This window comes from Benincasa hispida, chromosome 8, assembly GCF_027475165.1.
Source record: "Benincasa hispida cultivar pf3 chromosome 8, pf3_genome.v1.1, whole genome shotgun sequence".
Lineage (NCBI taxonomy): Eukaryota > Viridiplantae > Streptophyta > Magnoliopsida > Cucurbitales > Cucurbitaceae > Benincasa > Benincasa hispida.
Window position 1 is genome coordinate 30050760 of NC_143485.1, and position 19654 is coordinate 30070413.

The 19654-nt window shown below is 36.5% G+C and overlaps 1 protein-coding gene across 1 annotated transcript; it reads right to left on the reverse strand.

The window, feature by feature from the left end:
• Nucleotides 1–403: 403 nt before the first annotated feature.
• On the reverse strand, nt 404–18277 carry LOC120082578 (LOW protein: exocyst complex component-like protein). The gene is made up of 7 exons (XM_039037815.2): nt 17798–18277; nt 16938–17032; nt 14522–15563; nt 13125–13646; nt 2257–2445; nt 1122–1258; nt 404–1010 (listed from the first exon to the last, which is right to left on the reverse strand). Exons 1-7 carry the CDS (start codon nt 17891–17893, stop codon nt 767–769), a joined length of 2325 nt encoding a protein of 774 aa, XP_038893743.1. The 5' UTR covers nt 17894–18277; the 3' UTR covers nt 404–766.
• Nucleotides 18278–19654: the final 1377 nt, after the last annotated feature.

A 19654-nucleotide genomic window follows, 5' to 3' on the forward strand; every position in this document is an offset into this window, starting at 1 on the left:
TTTTTAAGATAGAAGTTAATTCTATTTTTTATGAAGGATAGGATTTTGATCTTAGTCAATGTCCTTGATTCCAATAGTCATCATCGTCATCTCTCACATTGTTGAGAAAGCCATGTCAATAGCAGTGTCAAGAGTGGAAGTGAAGTCTGTCAAGAGAAATGGTGAAAGAGAGGAGAAAAAGAGAGGCTAAATCCACACCGTATTTTATCAATATAACCACATCATTTTACGACTAGCCAATTAAGAGCCAAATGTTGTTCAAGGACCACTTAGAACCATTTTTATTATTTGAGGGACTAAAATGTTCATTTTGAAACTTTTGAGACCAAATAGATATCAACTTCAAACTTTAGGCCCAAAAGTATATTTTGTAAATAAATAAATAAAAAAAAAAAGATAATTATTAAAACTAAACTTCCCAACTACAATTTCAATAAACAGAAAAACTACATTAAACTATGATATGCTTGACCTATCATTCAAGCATATCTGTGAACTGTGGATGATCATCCTTTTCGTTTCCCTGAAAGAGGTGATCATTGATAAATGCAGCATGCAAATACATTAATAGTTTATTAATCACAGTATTAAACATGAGCTAAACTACATCAACAATTAACACTATTACAAACCTTGTATTCTACAATCTCACAGCTCAAAATCTGGATCAGGACTCTATCTGAAAGCGATTTCTGAAGGTTGGTAATTGCTGGCTGGTAATTGCTAAATATGCAAGGCTCAGCTTTCCTCTGCCATCTTTATGAAACTAGTTCTCAGAATCAGTGAGATCGGAAGGACTCTCGAGTTCTCCCATACTTGCAGAGGCAAAAGACTCTGTAGATTCTAGTGTTGAAAGAGAGGATGTAGTATCATCTGAATCCGAGACATCATCGTCATGTAGAATAATGTGATCATCATCGATTTCAGAACCATCAGACCCATCAGCTCCTAGTAGTTTGTTGATTGCAGACTTGGCAGTTTCAACAAACCATTCATCCTCAGGGAGTGCACTAATCAGGCATAGTAGTTCAGCTTTTCTTTTCTATTAAAATGACAGCACAACAGCTAAAGAAAAGAAAACGTATGGTGCATGTGCGTGTGTGAGAGAGGAAGAGAGAGACCTTTGTGGATCAATGCCTCTAGCAGAAAATGTCCTGATTGCACGAGCTATAATGGCAGATGCAATCTGATGGATTTGGCGAGACGGGTAACCAGCAAAACGTGCTATTTCGACGGTGAAGTGCATATCAAGAATTAACTGCCAAGAGAGAGATTTTATGCTCTTGATCAGCACCAGCGCATACGATGAAACGAACTTGTGCACTTCTTTTTTTTTTTTTCTTTTTGAAGACGACGAAGAATAAGAAATAAATTCTCCATTTCATTATTGATGAATGAAATTACAAAATAGGAAAATAAAATCTCTTCCACCCATGGTGGGCTTAAAAATGATGTCCAATAAGACTGTAGTCCTTAAAAGTAGACAAATGTATACCACCAATACATACATAGCATCAAAACAAGATCTATACAATAAATTCCAACAATAGCCGCCCATACACTGCGCTTCTAGATTCACTTATGCGCATATGCACATCAACTAATTTCACCAGAAGGAAAGAAAAGCCTTTTAATTAATATTTGGTTGTTAGAATTCACAAGATTTTAATATCTAAAGCAGGTGGCCAGCAAGAGATTTAAACTTACAATCCCAAATCGCTGAACCTTCAATTGTCCTATTACCATATAACTGAGCATGGATTATTTTATCAAAGAATTCTGGTAATACAACATACCTCATCGGGCCAACTCTTCACATTGATTAAAAAACAAAAATGACAGGTATTTGTTTAACTACTATTTTGAAAAAATATATATCTATATATTCTTGTTCCTGTCTTTTTTTTTTTTTTTTTTTTTTTTTTTTGGCATACTAATTTCAATACATTATCCATTTAATCAATTTCAAAATATTATCCATTCACAACAACAAAAAAAACAATAAAAATAAATTTTTTGTCATACTAATTTCAAAATATTATCCATTAAAAGAATACTTTTTTCCACCCTTTACAAATTTTATTCAAGAGACTACTTTACAAAATTATTCAACCAAGCAAGCTATGAGGCAGAAATTTATTCTGTTATTTAAAATTAATCATAACTGTCAAACAACACTCTATATCGACCAACAAATTGTTTCAGTTTGAAACCTTATGAATGATAAGAGATGTAGCTGAAGCAGATGACACATACCTGCTGCAAACCGAAAGGCAGGAGATTAACTGAATCATCTTCAAAAACGCCCCAAAACTCCTGGTCATCAGACAACCAAATAAGGAAGGTCTCTGTCAACCTAGCAAGCAAAATCTTTTGTATTTTTTCTTTCCCAAGCAAGACATCTCCTGCAACGGTTGCCAACTGTTGCAATTTAGAAAATAGTGCCTGCAATAATGACAGAAATCAGGCTATTAGCATGACAACAGATATGCCTATGCCAACAGAGTAAGCAAAAAAGCAACAGAGTAAAAAAAATATATTTTTGCGCACACAAAAATAAGTAAATAAAAAATATATATAGATATCTACATATATAGATATATAATAAAAATAAATAAATAAAGGAGTTTGAAACAGGCAGAAGTCAGCACATTGGCTTAATCATGATCAATCCTTAGCCATCATACTAGATCATATAATACTACTTCATCTCTTGTCAAGTTGGCCAAACCTTTGACTATAAAAATAGGGTAAAGCAAATAATTATAATACCTCGGAACTATACACAGTCAATTAAGTCCCTTATTTCCAACATCCCCCTCAAGTTGGGACGTAGATATCAATCAGACCCAACTTGCTAGTGCAAGAGTCAAAATTTTGCCTGAGTAACTCTTGAGTGAGAACATCTGCAACTTGTTGATTTGATGTAATATATGAAATATAGATACCACCATTGTCCAGTTTATCTTTTATAAAGTATCTGTCAATCTCCACATGTTTCGTTCAATCATGTTGTACTAGATTATTGGTGATGCTTATAGTAGCTTTATTATCACAGTAGAGTTTCATAGGTAAGACACCATTTTGATGAAGATTGGATGGTACTTTCTTCAACCAGATTTCTTCACAAATTCCCAAACTCATAGCTCTGTATTCAGCCTCTGCACTACTTCTAGCAACTACACTTTGCTTCTTACTTCTCCAAATAACCAAGTTACCCCACACGAAAGTACAATACCCCGAGGTAGAGTTTCTGTCAATCACTGATCCTGCCCAGTCAAAGTCGGTATAGGCCTCAATATATTTTCTATCAGTTTTTCTGAACATTAGACCTTTACCAGGAGTGCTTTTCAAATATCTCAGAATTCGATTAACAGCTTCCATATGTTCTTCTTCATAAGGTGCTTGCATAAACTGATTGACAACACTGACAGCATAGGAAATGTCTGGTTTAGTATGTGATAAATAAATTAACTTTCCCATTAGACGTTGATACCTTTCTTTATCAACGGGAACTTTGTTAACAGAATCTCCCAGTTTAGCATTGAATTCTTTAGGAGTGTCAACAGGTTTACATCCAGTCATACCTATTTCCTTTAACAAGTCAAGAGTGTACTTCTATTGTGAGACAAAGATTCCTTTCCTTGATCTGGCCATTTCCATTCCAAGGAAATACTTTAGATTCCTGAGGTCTTTGATTTCAAACTTGTCTGCCATCTTTTTTTTCAGTTTGGTGATCTCATCAATATCATATCTTGACCAAGACAATATCATCCACATACATGATCAGGACAGCAATTTTCCCAGACACTAACCTTTTTGTGAACAATGTATGGTCTGAGTGTCCCAGAGTGAACTCTTGAGACTTAACAAAGGTAGTAAACCTTTCAAACCAAGCTCTCGGGGATTGTTTCAGACCATACAAAGACTTCCTGAGTTTACACACCTGATGATCAAACTAATCTTCAAAACCTGGAGGAGAGCTCATATACACCTCTTCTTCTAAATCACCATTTAGAAAGGCATTTTTCACATCAAGTTGGTGGAGAGACCATTCTTTATTTACTGCAACAGAGAGAAGAACCCGAATCGTGTTTAACTTCGCTACAGGAGAGAGTTTTTGAATAGTCTACCCCATAAGTCTGAGTTCTTTTGCTACAAGTCTGGCCTTGTACCTGTCTAAAGTATCATCAGATTTATACTTCAGAGTGAACACCCACTTGCACCCAACTGTTTTATGTCCTTTTGAGAGAGTAACAAGATCCCACGTATTATTCTTTTCAAGAGCTCTCATTTCTTCTATAATAGTCACATGTATGTTTTTTGGTATTGTTGCTGTGTCAAGACTGGCAGTGAAAGCCCTGAACTTAAAAGACAAATTACTGTGAGATAAAAAGCTATACATAGGATACTTGGTGCAAGACCTGGTGCCCTTTCTCAAGGCAATTGGCATGTCAAGAGACGCATCATAATCATCAGGTTTGTCTGATTTCTCATCTGCTTTCCCAACTGCAGTGGAATTCTGATCACACATTTCAAGCTGAGGTAGAATTTCACTCTCTTGTGTTTCTATTGTAGTTTCATCACTATCTGCCACCCTGTTATTTTCTAAAACTATTATTTTCTAAAACTAACACATCTATTCTGTCATTCTCAGTTACATCCATAATATCATTCTCAACACACAAATTGTTATTATTAGGGACACACTCAGTAGTACCTTGAGCTTGTATTGGTTCAGATTCATGGACCGGAGCCGACGAAAAAGTAGGGGACACAATTTCCTTTTTGAGATTCTTCCTGTAGTATGTTAGCCAAGGGACCTATTTAATAGGTAGAACAGTGTCATGGGAACTCAAGATGGACTCAAGAAGATCAATAGGGACTAAGGATGTTGACCAGTTAGTCTCTTCACTAGTACTCTCCCCTTGAAGATGACTAATAAGGAAGAAGGGTTTATCCTCAAGGAATGTGACATCCATGGAGATAAAGTATTTCCGGTGTTATAATTCTATAGTTAGGGTTTTCCATTCTTGTAAATATTTTGTGATATTTTCCTTTTCTATGCTTTGTACTCTTGTATATATTCATATCTTTGGTAAATAAATAAAGCATTCTGATTCTTTCTCAAACCTAAGAGTTTTACATGGTATCAGAGCTCTCTAAATAAACTTAGGGTTTTTGTGAACCTTAGGGTTTGAGAATTTAGAACCCATTTGTGATACGTTTAGGGTTTTGTGGAGAGGTGAGTTTACACTTTTGCTCACAATTACTGTCTTCGGTTCGTTCGCCGTCGTTAACCGCTGCCGCCACAGTCATCAGCCGCCGCCGCCACCGCGAAAAAAAAAAAAGCTGTTTTTTCGACACCGCCCATTCCAACGAGAAGCCCAGCCGCCGATCTACAAAACCCCAAAGTCCGGTTGCCATTTGACCAGTGCATGAGGCTCGCGCCGATTGTTCCAGTTCGCTATCCGTCCACGCGCCGGTGCGTGTAGGCACGTGCGCCGCCGTTTTTCGTCTGTCTTCAGTGGGTTTTCCTCAGTGTTGTTCGCTCTTCTTGGTGTTGTGTTTGTTTGGGATATATAGATATACTCACTGCTTGTATAGACATCTCTTCGGTAAATTAGGGTTTGATTCTTTGCAGTCCGGTGTCTACTTTTTAAGGTAATGGCTGATAAGAAACTAGTAATGTCTGAGATTGTTCCTATGGTGTCAAAAGTAACTGAACACGAGTTGAATGGATCCGACTACTATTCATGGAGATCATATCCAGGAGGTGTTGTTTGCTATTATTGTCATAAACCTAGCCATACGAAATGTGAATGCAGAATATTGCTGAATAAGGGTTAGAGGATGCCATCACCCTCTGCACATGTTGCCTCTACTCCTGATAATCTTGACAAGTCAATTACGATTTCTGCAGGGGAGTTTGCTAAATTTCAACAGTTTCAAGAGTCACTGAGGGCATCATCTTCTACTCCCATTACGACCATCGCAGAGACAGGTAACATTTCTAAATGTCTTCTTTCCTCCACGTCAAAATGGGTCATTGACTCTGGCGCTACAGACCATATGACAGGTAACCCCAGTTTATTCTCTACCCTTTGTACATCTACCTTTTCACCTAATGTCACTATAGCTGATGGAACCTCCACTCCTGTTTTAGGATCAGGAACCGTCCATCTCACTGAATCAATTTCTTTGTCATCAGTTTTAAATTTACCAAATTTCTCGTTTAATTTGATTCGGTCAGTAAACTCACTCGTGATCTTCATTGTTGTGTCTCCTTTTTTCCTGGTTATTGCTTATTTCAGGATCTTACGACGAAACAGACTATTGGTAAAGGGCGGGAATTTGGAGGTCTTTACATCTTTGAACCACAAACACCTACGGCCACCACATGCTCTAGTGTGTCGTCTCCCTTTGAAGAGCATTGTCGTTTGGGTCATCCGTCTATCTCTGTGTTGAAGAGTCTTCGTCTACAACTTCAACATTTGTCTTCTTTCAATTGTAAGTCATGTCAGTTTGCTAAATTTCATTGTTTGAGTTGGTATCCTCGAGTCAATAACAAGCTAGTACTCCTTTTGAATTAGTCCATTCTGATGTTTGGGATCCTTGTCCTGTTTAGTCCAAAGGAGGGTTTAGGTATTTTGTTACATTTTTCGATGACTATTCTCGTGTTACGTGGTTATATTTAATGAAAAGTCATTCTAAGTTACTTTCTCATTTTCGTAACTTCCATGCTGAAATTCTAACTCAGTTTAGTGGTATTCTTAAAATCCTACGTAGTAATAATGCTAAGGAATATTTCTCTCATATACTCAAGTCTTATTTAGATGCCCATGGCATTCTTCATCAATCTTCTTGTGTTGATACTCCATCTCAAAATGGGCTTGTAGAACCGAAAGAATCATCATCTCCTTGAGACAGCCAGAGCTTTGATGTTTCAGATGCATGTTCCAAAATCCTTTTGGGTTGATGTTGTTTCCACAGCTTGTTTCTTAATAAATCGCATGCCCTCTTCCATTCTTAAGGGTGAGATACCTTTTTGTACTTTATGCCCCAAGCAACAGTTGTTTTCCACTCCACCCAGAATATTTGGTTGTACCTGCTTTGTTCGGGATGTTTGGCCTCAGCATACCAAGTTGGATCCAAAGTCCTTAAAATGTATTTTCCTTGTTTATTCTCGTGTCCAAAAGGGGTATCGATGTTATTGTCCTAGTCTAAATAAATATTTAGCCTCTCCTGATATCACGTTTTTTGAATATACCCCATTTTTTTCATCACCGTCTTTCTCTTCGAATAAGAGTCAGGGGGAGCATAAGGAATCAGAGGATGATTTCCTTGTCTACACAATTATTTCTCCTTTTGATCCTCTTCCTGATTCATCTCTACCTGTGGCTACCTCTACTCTTCCTCCCATCGTTAAGGTATATACTCGACGACAACCTCCTCCAGTTCCATGCCCTGTACCAGAGTCTTCTTCGTCATTGGATCCAGAAACAAGTGATGATCTTCCTATTGCTCTTCGTAAAGGTAAACGTACTTGTGCTCATCCGATTTCCTCTTTTGTTTCATATAACCATTTGTCACCTTCCACATGTTCATTCATTGCATCCTTAGAGTCTGTATCCATCTCGAAAACTGTTCATGAGGCTTTGTCTCATCCTGGTTGGTGTGCCGCAATGGTGGAGGAGATGACGGCCTTTGATGATAATTGTACTTGGGATTTAGTTTCTCTCCCTGCAGGAAAGAAGACTATCGGTTGCAAATGGGTGTTTACAGTTAAAGTCAATCCTGATGGTTCTGTTGCTCGGTTAAAAGTGCGCCTCGTAGCGAAAGACTATGCACAAACTTATGGCATTGACTATGCTGATACTTTTTCTCCTGTAGCAAAAATGGCATCTGTGAGGTTGTTTATTTCATTAGCTTCAATCAATCATTGGTCTTTACATCAGCTTGATATTAAAAATGCATTTCTTCATGATGATCTTCAAGAAGAGGTGTATATGGAGCAACCACCAGGGTTTGTTTCTCAGGAGGAGAATGGAACGGTGTGTCGCCTTCATAAATCCTTATATGGATTAAAGCAAAGCCCACGAGCTTGGTTTGGTAAATTTAGTCAGGTGATTGAAAGCTTTGGAATGCGGAAGAGCAAGTCAGATCATTCAGTCTATTTTAAGAGATCTGAGGGTGGTGTCATCTTGTTAGTCGTATATGTGTATGATATTGTGATTACTGGTGATGATGCTTTAGGTATCTAGTCTCTAAAGACCTTTCTTCATAGTCAATTCCATACAAAAGATTTGGGCATGTTGAAATACTTCTTAGGAATTGAGGTAATAAGAAGCAAGAAAGGAATTCTATTATCACACAGAAAATATGTACTTGACTTGTTGACTGAAACAGGAAAGCTAGGGGCTAAGCCATGTAGTACCCCAATGATGGTTCCAACCTACAGCTCACAAAAGATGGAGAATTGCTAAAAGATCCTGAAAAATATATGAGGTTAGTGGGAAAACTTAATTACCTTATAGTGACTCGACCCGACAAAGCCTATTCAGTAAGTATTGTGAGTCAGTACATGTCATGCCCTACAGTTGATCATTGGGCTACATTGGAACAGATTCTTTGTTATTTGAAGGCTGCTCCCGGGCGTGGTTTATTATATAAGGATTATGGTCATACTAATATTGAATGTTTCTTAGACGCCGATTGGGCAGGATCTAAAGAAGACAGAAGATCAACCTTAGGGTATTGTGTTTTTGTTGGTGGTAATTTGATTTCTTGGAAGAGTAAGAAGCAAAATGTGGTGTCACGTTCAAGTGCAGAATTAGAATATAGAGCAATGGCACAATCTGTGTGTGAATTGACTTGGATATATGAACTTCTTGTTGAGTTGGGATTTGAAATCACCACACCGACAAAGTTGTGGTGTGATAATCAAGCAACAATTCATATTGCTTCTAATCCAGTTTTTCATGAAAGGACTAAACATATTGAAGTTAATTGTCATTTTGTACGAGAGAAAATTCAACAAGGGTTGGTATCTACAGGATATGTGAAGACTGGAGAACAATTAGAAGATATCTTCACGAAAGCATTGGATGAAAGACGTATAGATTATCTATGTAACAAGTTGGGCATGATTAATATATATGCTCCAATTTGAGGGGGAGTGTTATAATTCTATAGTTAGGGTTTTCCTTGTAAATATTTTGTGATATTTTCCTTTTCTATGCTTTGTACTCTTGTATATATTCATATTTTTGGTGAATGAATAAAGCATTCTGATTCTTTCTCAAACCTAAGAGTGTTACATCCGGGAAGAAGGATGGAAACATTTATAACCTCACTGGTGAAGAGGATATCCAAGGAAGACACATTTCTGAGCACGAGGGGCAAACTTAGTTTGGTTAGGGCCATGACTATGGACAAAGACAGAATACCCAAAAACTTAGAGAGGAACATCAGGAATGAGTCGTGTGGTCAGGTATGACTCCTTGAGGCATTCAAGAAGAGTTTGGAATTGGAGAACACGAGAAGGCATTCGGTTAATAAGATGAGTTGCAATAAAAACTGCATCTCCCCACAAATAAGATGAAAGAGAGGTAGATAGCATGAGAGACCGGGCAACCTCGAGGAGGTGACGATTTTTCCTTTCAGTCACTCCATTCTGTTGAGGCGTATAGGCACACAAACTTTGGTGAACAATGTCTTTAGAACACAGAAACTCACGAAGAGTATTATTGAGAAACTCACGACCATTATCACTTCGAAGAATAGTAATTTTAGTATTGAACTGAGTCTCAATAGTGGTGTAGAATTGTTGAAATATCGACAAAACCTCTGATTTGTCAGTGAGAAGAAAGACCCAAGACAGGTATGATCATCGATAAATGTCATAAACCAACGTTTTCCTAAAGAGGTGGTAACACTAGAAGGACCCCAAATATCATTATGAATAAGATTAAAGGGCCGAGAAGTCTTGTAAGGTTGAGAGGGAAAGGTGACCCTATGTTGTTTTGCACGAATGCACACATCACAAGAAAGAGAAGACACATCAACTTTATGAAATAAATGAGGAAATAAAAATTTCATATATTGAAAATTTGGATGACCAAGGCGAAAATGCCACAACATACAATCTTTTTCTGAAGTTGAAAAATACGAAGATAATAAACTAGTCCTATAGTTGTTCCTAGAAGAAGCATCATCATCAAGGAAGTAGAGTCCCCTATAGTGTCGGGCAGTGCCAATCGTCTTTCCCGAGCTCAAGTCCTGAATGAAAACATTATCCGGTGAGAAGGCAACTTGACAATTTAGATCTCGGGTTATCTTACTAATAGATAGCAAATTGTAAGATATTTTAGGTACATGCAGCACATTCTGTGAAGTTAAACCATGGAAGGGAGAAATATGATCCTTGCTCACAATAGGAGCAAAAGACCCCTTTGCAATTCTAATCTTTTCATTACCTGTACCCGAAAGATACGATAGGAAGTTATCAAATGACCCAGTTAAATGATCTGTAGCCCTTGAATCAAGTATCCATGGTTTACAGTCATTTATACTTAGGAGACTTAAGGGTTGTGATGTACCTGATTGAGCAATTGCCTCAAGAGAAGGGACAGCAGAGTCACTTTGACAATTCACCTGAGGTTGTGACTGGGAAGCATTTGCAGACTCACTTACAAATGCATGGCCAGGATTGGACTTGTCATTCGGAGGGCGTCTTCTACCATTCGGTGGTTTATCATGTGATTTCCAACACTGTTCCTTTGTATGCCAGGATTTTTTGCAATGTTCACACACTGGAGTTTCCATTGTGCTTGTCACCATCATTACTAGATAATTTTGCACTAGAAGCAGCAGAATCAGTAGGTGGCACAGTAGTGATGTTCATAGCACTGGATTTGTCTTCCTCAAGGCGAACCTCAGAGCACACTTCCATAAGAGAGGGTATATCTCTGTCCCAGTATACAGCCTTGCACTGCATCAAATTTGGAGTTTAAACCAGTTAGAAAATCATATACCATATCTACTTCCTCAATTTTGGAATACTGGACACCTCCACACGGACAGTCCCAAACAATTTCACAACACAAGTCCATCTCTTGCTAGATTAGGGATAGTTTATGTTGAAATATGGTGCTTTAGCCCTAAGGGCATATTTGTCTTTTTACCTTAAGCTACTAAATTAGGGTTTCCCCTCATTCTATTTATATCTGAGGTTGGGGTCTCTTGTATGTATGACATTAAAATAATAAAAATTTCTCTATCGTAGTTTTTTCTCCCTGTATTAGGGTTTTCCACGTAAGCCTTGTCTTTTCTCTTTTCTCTTTACTTTTCAATAGTTTATTAAAGTACGAAGTGACATCCATCGCCCCCTGTTTGCACTCGTGAACTTGTTCGCACAGAGTATAAAGACAAGATATATTCTTCCTTTTTAAATATAATTTCTGAACAACATCCAAGATATCTCAAGCGATGGTAGCATACAACAATGGTTTCCCTATCTGAGGCTCCATACTATTAATTAGTAGTATCATAGCAAGGAGTCATCTCCTTTCCAAATGCGCTATCGAGGATCCCCTAGTCTAGGTTTCGGTATCTCGCCAGTCAAATAACCGAACTTGTGACACCCTTCAAGGGTCATTTTAATAGACTAAGACTAGGAGAAATAATTCTAATCGTTTAACTTTTCTCCTACAATTAAGCCTGTGGAATTTCCTATAGAACCAGACAAATAATTCGCAGTAGTTAAAGCAGAGAAAGAGGTTACCGGATTCTCTGGATACATAGGTAAACTGAAAGGAACGTCTAAATTCAATACACTTGAATTTAAGTTTGTGGTTGTGGAAGCACGTAAGGTTGCCCCAAGAGCAGCAATTTATTGTTGAAAACTCGCCTAAAAATTAGCTAACTGTTATTGAACCATTGCCGGAGAAAGACCCATGGACCTGTAATGTTCATAGCTCAACGGTGGCAGATGGGGGAACCCAAGCGGTAGCAAGCTGTTATAGGCGGTTGGCAGCACATCACTCCCGATTACGGATTTGTCTCGATGATGCATGGAAGATCCAGTTGCACCGGCTTCAGATTCCGACGACTAGATGAAGTGGCTGGCGGCGGCGGGACCAAAGGCATTAGTGGCAGGACCAGAGGCAGTGGCGCTGGAAGTAAAGCTAGCAGCGCTAGGGTTCCCGATCAGCTGTTGTTGAGGATATATTTGCAGCGATCGAAGATAATGATCAACGTAGGTCTGAACGGTAGTGGTGACAGCGGCACCAGTGGCAGTGGCGGTGGGAGGCTCCATCAGCGGCTGCAGCACTAAAGTTATCTTGCACCGGTTGGTTTTCACCGATGGCGGCTTGGGTTTCGTCACCATGTTAAAAGAGAGAAAGAAAGAGAGGAGACACAAGGTTTATGTAGAAAACCCTAGAACAGAGAGAAAAACTACGATAGTTAGTCCCCGTTTTAGTAATTTTTTACATAATGTGAGAGATGCAAAATGATTCTTATTTATAGGCTCCAACAAGCCTAAATACAAAAAAAAGGAAAAAAAAATAGGGTAAAGTAAATAACTATAATACTCCCGGGACTATAAACAATCAACTAAGTCCCTTATTTCCAACATATCATAATAACCTTTAACTTCGACGGATCATGAGTTACAGTTCAAGGAACTTATGAAAGCACAAACTTAGAGAATTGATCATGTGGTTTAAGCCCAAATATCAAGCTATAGAGCAGTAGAGCACTGAAGTCTAAAACTATAAGCAAAGAGAAATAATAGCTCAGCCAAAATGTTTTTCCATATCTATGATCACCAAGCCCAGATCCTATATCTTGTCAGCTTAAATGATCATCACACACAAAACAAAGATTTATACATGACACCGTGTAATCATATAAATGTAATTTTCTCAATACACTTAAAATAGTCATAGGAACCCACAACGCCTTAAGAGTGCTTGCTTTTGGGAATTAAAAGAGATGCAAATTCTGTGAATGTAATAAACTGGGTGGAATGTTGGATATTAGTAAAAGATGAATTTCAATTATCCTATTAAAACAATACACCTTATACACATGAATATTTGAACATAAGGGGATGTTACCTGAAATGGAAGTGATGGACGAGGATCAGAACCCCAATGAAGATCCTCTCCATCCCCATTTATATAAATCCATGCATCTAATCTTGTTTTGCCTTCTCTGGAATATATGAAACTCAACACATATTGCAGGCAGAAGTGATCTCTAAGCTTGTCAAATGATACTTGAAGATGGCGCTTCCAATCTTTCAGTTCGACAGAACTTCCAGAGTTGTAGGCTACAGTTTCAGTTGATTCATTCTTCTGGACTAATTCATCCTGCCGTTTCCAGATGGTCATCACAGCATCTGGTAAAAGTTCATCCATAATGGTAAATGCTATACCGAGAATCGCTAACTTTTCGGAATCAGTTTCAACTCTAAAGGGTGTAGCCTCTTTCAATTCTGTAAGATTTTCATCATCCGAGGGGCCTGGTAGTGTTTTGCGTAGGGCGTCCATGTACTTATCAAATAACTGAGAAATTCTATTTAAGACATTGCCTCCAAAATGAAGAATCGCTGATGATGTCAGCTGTTCCAATATATCCTATAAAAATTGTAATGTTCCAGTATTGCATTGTCAGTTAATGAATAAATCACCAATTTACCAAATAAAGTAACAGAGGAACGGTCATTTCAGGTGTTTATTCCCTTTTATTTTAGTGTACAATTTTTCAACATGCTTGTCAATAGTAGTTATATGGAATAATTCTTACAACTTTTCTATATACAAAAATATCATACTCCTGAACAGAAGGGAGATAAGATCAATTTTCATTAAAGCATTCAGCCGAATCTTCTTATAATACTTCTTTTAGCAATGTTATTTATGTAACTCCATTTAGGCTCTTGGGTTCATTAGCTCTCTATTTTGTTATACTTCATGCACTAATAAAATATGTGGTTTCCTCTCAAAAAAAGAAGAAAAGGGAACAAAATTTAAGAGAGAGAGAGAGAGAGAGAGACGAATAACGCTATTATTTTTATGTGTATTATTAAGTTATTCAGCAAGTATCTCTATCAAGGCATCATCACACGTTATATATTGGAAATACAAAATGAGAGATTCACGAAGGCAGAAGGGTAGCTATAGGGAACCCAGTAACTTGCCAAGTTTACATCGGCGATGCATGAAATAATGTAATCAAATTCTAAAATAGTAGCGACTGGCCTGGTGATCAAAGGGCAAAGCTACAAAACCAACGTAAACTTGGAAAGCTATAGAGACCCAGCTACCTATAATATTCAAATCTGATAATTTTTTCAATGCAAAATGTTGTTACACTAATTGAGGGTGCATACAGCAGAAGGTAGCAAAACATCCAAAATTATTTAAAATAAATAAATAATGGCAATAAAATAAAAAAAGAACTAACACAAAAATTTCGGTAAGAATTATTTGAATACAAATAACCAACTTACATCAACAATGTGCATGAACTTCATCCCACTAACCACAAGCAGACTATCTGAAGATGTCAAAAATGGAGACAATGACGCTGCAAAACGAGATGATAAAACAAAGTTGTCATCAGGTTCAGCCAAGTCAAGAATTCCTCTTCTAGCTCTTCGAAAGTTCAACTCCAGAACTTCTTCCATAAAAGGCCGCAAAAGCACCAAAAGTAGTTTTGACAGTTTCAAGCCTTGTGTTTCCAATAATGAACAGTAATTAAGACTAGCATGTATGCATATGCTAGCTGCACGCAAAGCAGACACTATCTCAGAAGATGGTGCATTCTCTTTCACCAATCGTACAAAGAATTCAATTTCCCATTCAGCCCACTGAACAACTCTATTTGTGTAAATAGGATCATCACCAAAAATTGAAGCAGATTCTTTCGTTGCCAACGAAATTGCAGAAAATACAAGCTTACTCAAAGTAGCTGAAAATGTCTTTGGGCAAGCAGCACATGAAGGAAGAAAATCCGAGGTGATCCTTTGAAGACGAGATCCAAATGACTTAAGCAGTAATTGATGAGCCAAAGAACCTTTACCGAGTCTTAATAAACCAGATAAGGTCTTTCTAAGCACAACAAGGTTAACAAAAGGTTGTTCAGCAATTTCAATCAATTGTTCCTCAAGCATAGCTTTGCGTTTCAAGAATGCAGATTTGTACGAGGACACTTCGGATGGAATTTCCCCAGTTGCTTTGAGCTCCGGAGAATTTCTCTCTTCTGCATCTAAAGCCTCCAGTGCTTCTTCAGTTTTATGCTCAGCTAAAAGGATGTCGACATTCTCAAGAAATACTGTATTGTGACCATCTTCCAATTTTGACAAGGAATCTTGAGGGTCATAACTTTTTGCACCATCCTTATCTTCGTCAGAACCATCATTAGATTGGTTCCACTGTTCTAACTCATGACATACACCAGTCATTAGATCTTGCACTAGAATCCTTTGAGATGAAATATGTTTTTGCAGCTCAACCAACTCATGTTCCATCTCCACAGCCTCTTCAGATATCCTGAATAACACCCAAAATTAAGCCCTACACTCATAAATCTAAGACAAAAATGAATGAAATTCAACTAACGTGCACCCTGGAACTGGATTAAATATGAATAACATTTAAGAATATCAGTAGATAAGGTGAACTGCCTTGAAGAAAACAAGATAAGGTGAACTGTCTTGAAGAAAACAAGAGATTATTCTGTTATGGAAGAAGGAAAGAAAACTTGCTAAAAACCAGCTAATTGATATCGTTACCAAGGATGACCAAAGATGGTATCATGCGTGCAAGATCAAATGGCATCTAGAGGGAGATGAGAATTTGAAATCATGTTGAAGGATAATGCCTGCCAGGAGAAACATAACAGCGACAGCACTCATTTTTCAAATTCATCTCAAGTCGTGAGGAGTTTGGGTCGAAGAAGAGGGTACAGATCGAAAGTTTTGAAGTTAGCTAGAAGTTCTACAAGGTTTTTTTTTTTTTTTTTCTTTTTTAAGAAATATCAAAGAATTCAGAAGGGTTAGATTGCATGCATAATTAAATCTAACAAGCAAAATTAACCTGCATTTTGGCGTATCCTAGAAATTGAAAGCTTAAACTAAAATTACAAGATTTGAACTTTCAAGAAATATCTTGATCTTCGATTTTTTTGTTGGGCCCATCAAATTTAGGGGTTAAGAAATCCTAGACTTGGTTCAATTTCCCATAGGTGTATGATGCGAAGGAAGCCAATAGATTGGAACTTCAGGAACTAACGAAGTTTTGTTAAGAGGTTAAAAATCTGCTCACTTGCAGATTTCTTAGGCTGGATGGTTATACCTTGAATTTCTTTTTTAAAAAATGTTGGGACGCAATAAACCCAATACTATTGATTTTTTTTTTATACATCGATTTTCCACTCCCACTCCCCCGTTTGACATCAAGTTCCTAGCCTCATATTGCAAGGGAATATAGAAAAAAAAAAATATATTAAATAAATAAATAAAACCAAACCGAACCGCCTGAAACTAAAATTGACTAGTTTGGTTTTAAAATGAAACAGAGGAAGCTTTTGGTTTTTGCGGTTCAAGACATTTCAAAATCAATAAAATTCGTTCGGTTTTGATCAAAACCAGACCAAGTCGAACCGTGCACACCCCTTAATCAATGCTTGTTTTCCAATACACTGAACCTGAAATTTTAATTTCTCTCGTTTCTACATATGCTAAACTTTTCACTGGCCACAAGCATGAAAACAAAATTGCTTCAAAATGGTGAAGTAAACATGTGACATTGACAATTTTTAAATGGATTACTAACCAGTTCGATAGCATAATGTCGAAATGGCAGTTTATTACTTCAAAGAAGCCACTCTATAATCTGTACATAACTTTGTGGTCAATTTGTTACCTTAGAAAAGCGAGATACTTGGTCTGCATATTGCCACATAAGTTCTCCACAGCATCCTTTAAATCCATCAGTTCACAGCACAGTCTTCTAATTCCCTACACAGGCACCATTTTCATACATCAAACCCAGTACAAACTAAAAAAAAAATGTAGACTTAAAATTTAAAATACATGAATACACAGTTCAAACTAGTGTTTTAGTACTATAGTTGCCATGAGCATACCATCAACTGTCAAGGATTAAGTAACCAAAAGCTCTAAGCCTTATTCGTGTTGATTGAAGCACTTTTAGTTTTATGTATGGATAGCATAGGTGGTTTTTTCTTTACTCCTTTTGTGTTGGACATTTTTTTTTTTTTTTTTTGGTTGGTTTGTTCATCTTCTTTCGTGTTTCTCAAAGAAAGCTTGGTTTTTCATTTGATTATTTATTTTTTTTTTTTAAAAAAGTTGGACTTAGATTGAGGTAAGCTTAAGAGACAGCTAATCTTTCCTCCTCAAGCTAGTAGTGAGGTAATCGTTCACTTCTAGTTCTAGTTGAGATTTACATTTATCTACTAGAAATTCTCTGCACAAACAGATCAAAAAAGGGAGACCAAAGAGAATTTCCTGATTCCTTCACAACATCAATGACGAATTCATAAACAGCTAAACTAAATACATTAAGATCAGCACGGTAACAACATGGATACAGAAATTGAATAGAGACGAAAATGATAGTAAGAAAATAAAAATGACCCAAAATCTTAATCCGCAGTAATTAAGAAAAGACCAACAACATTTCGTTTTTCGGCATTGTAATTTGTATCAGTAAGCTAGCAGAAGAACCGAAATGAAAAAGAAGGAAGAAGCAAAAGAACAAACCTGTTCAGTGTGGGATTGGTAGAGAGAATCAACCTTGGACTGCGGAATGATACTCTCGATAGACGGGAAATCATCTTCCTCTTCGCTGCTCTCCATTCTTCGTGCTCGAACTATTCTTCAAAACCCTCCACAAGTGAAATTGGAATCGGAAATGCTGAAAAACGTCAAATCTCCAGAAGCGAAGCCGAGCAAAGAATTTCTGCAAAAATGGCTTCTGATTACAGCTGACTGATAGAGGAGTGTGGAGTGCACCGATTTTCCGATGGAAAATCGGAAATTGACGAAAAGGGTTGAGAGGAGAAGTTGCAGATTCTCTCTGAGTTGCGCTTTTTTGCTTAATGCTTACACTTTCGCAATTGATTTGGAATTTTCAGTCTCGGGAATCACGAAGTTCGATGAAGAATCATTCTGCTATATTTAGTAAAAGCTACCTTTTGTTCAAGAAAAATACAAACTCATTTCTATACTTAAAATTACATAAATGCATTTTGTTTAGTTTCTTAATTAAAACTATCTGGTCCATACGACAGCTTTTTCTTTTCTTTTTTTTTTTAATTAAAGTTTTTTTTCAAGTAGAATTGAGATTGAGAGGATTCAAACCAGCTTATCAATACACACGATGTCAATTGAGCATCTAAAAATATATCTGTCAATTATTATTGAATTAAGCTTACTTTGACATAACTCAATAAATAATTCACCTATTATCTTAAGTTGAAGGTCCAATATTTCTTTTTTCTTTTATGATAGGTGGGTGGAAGTAAATACTATAAATTTTATATTAATTGAGTAATTCTCATTTTGGTGGTTAAAAGTTCAATCTACTACGTATATATCGATCAAACTTACAAATTTTACATTCATACTTTATTTCTTTATTTAAAAAAAGTACAAACTTCCACCCCTATATGTTCATTGAATTAAAAAATAATATGAATAAGTCTTTTTAGTTCAATACCGAATAGGAGCAATCATTGACCTTTGAGATTGAAATTGACGTTTTATTCCCTAAATAATGCTCAAGTTCACTTTATTATGCTGACAATCATACTTATTTCTTCTCTTTACAATCTAACACGTCTTTAAGTAATTTTTATTTATGGACTCTACAACATTTGTTTATGTTCAACAATATGTGGAGCGAGGAGATTTCAACCTTTGACATCTTGATTAAAGGTATGTGTATTACTAATTGAGTTATACTTAGTTGGCCTGCACTATATTCTTAAAGGTGATAAAGCATTCAATGGATAGAAGTAGTGTGATAAATTTTTTTAGTGTTGGTGCCAAATTCAATATGGTTCAATTAATTAAGATTATTTTTAAAAAATAAAAAAAATAAAAATTAGAATAATGATTTTTGGACAAGTGCATATATGGCAATTTAACCCAAAATAATAATAAATCTAGAACAAGTTAAAAGTATTTATAAATATGACACAATCTTAAATCCAACAAAAGTAAATCGTGTGATAGGTCAAAAATTGATCATCAATATATTTCTATGACCTATCAACAATAGATCTATCCTGCGAATTATTGATAACTGTATTTGTTTTGCAGAATTTAAACATGGGAATGTCTTAAATTTACGTAGTCATCTAAAAAATTTCCATACGTCTATTCATGTAATTTTCTCATTAATTTAATACACAATCTAATTTGAACAAATAAAAAAGACCTAATCTAGTTCGAAACAAACTTAATACAAAATCTAGTCTTTTAACAAACTTAATACCTAATCTAGTCTTCTATCTTCATTCCATTGTTGGACTTTCTGCCAAAACAATTGTAGACTTTATATATTTTTTCAAACAAACTTAAATAAAAAAAAAAATCCAATCTTTTAACAAAAGA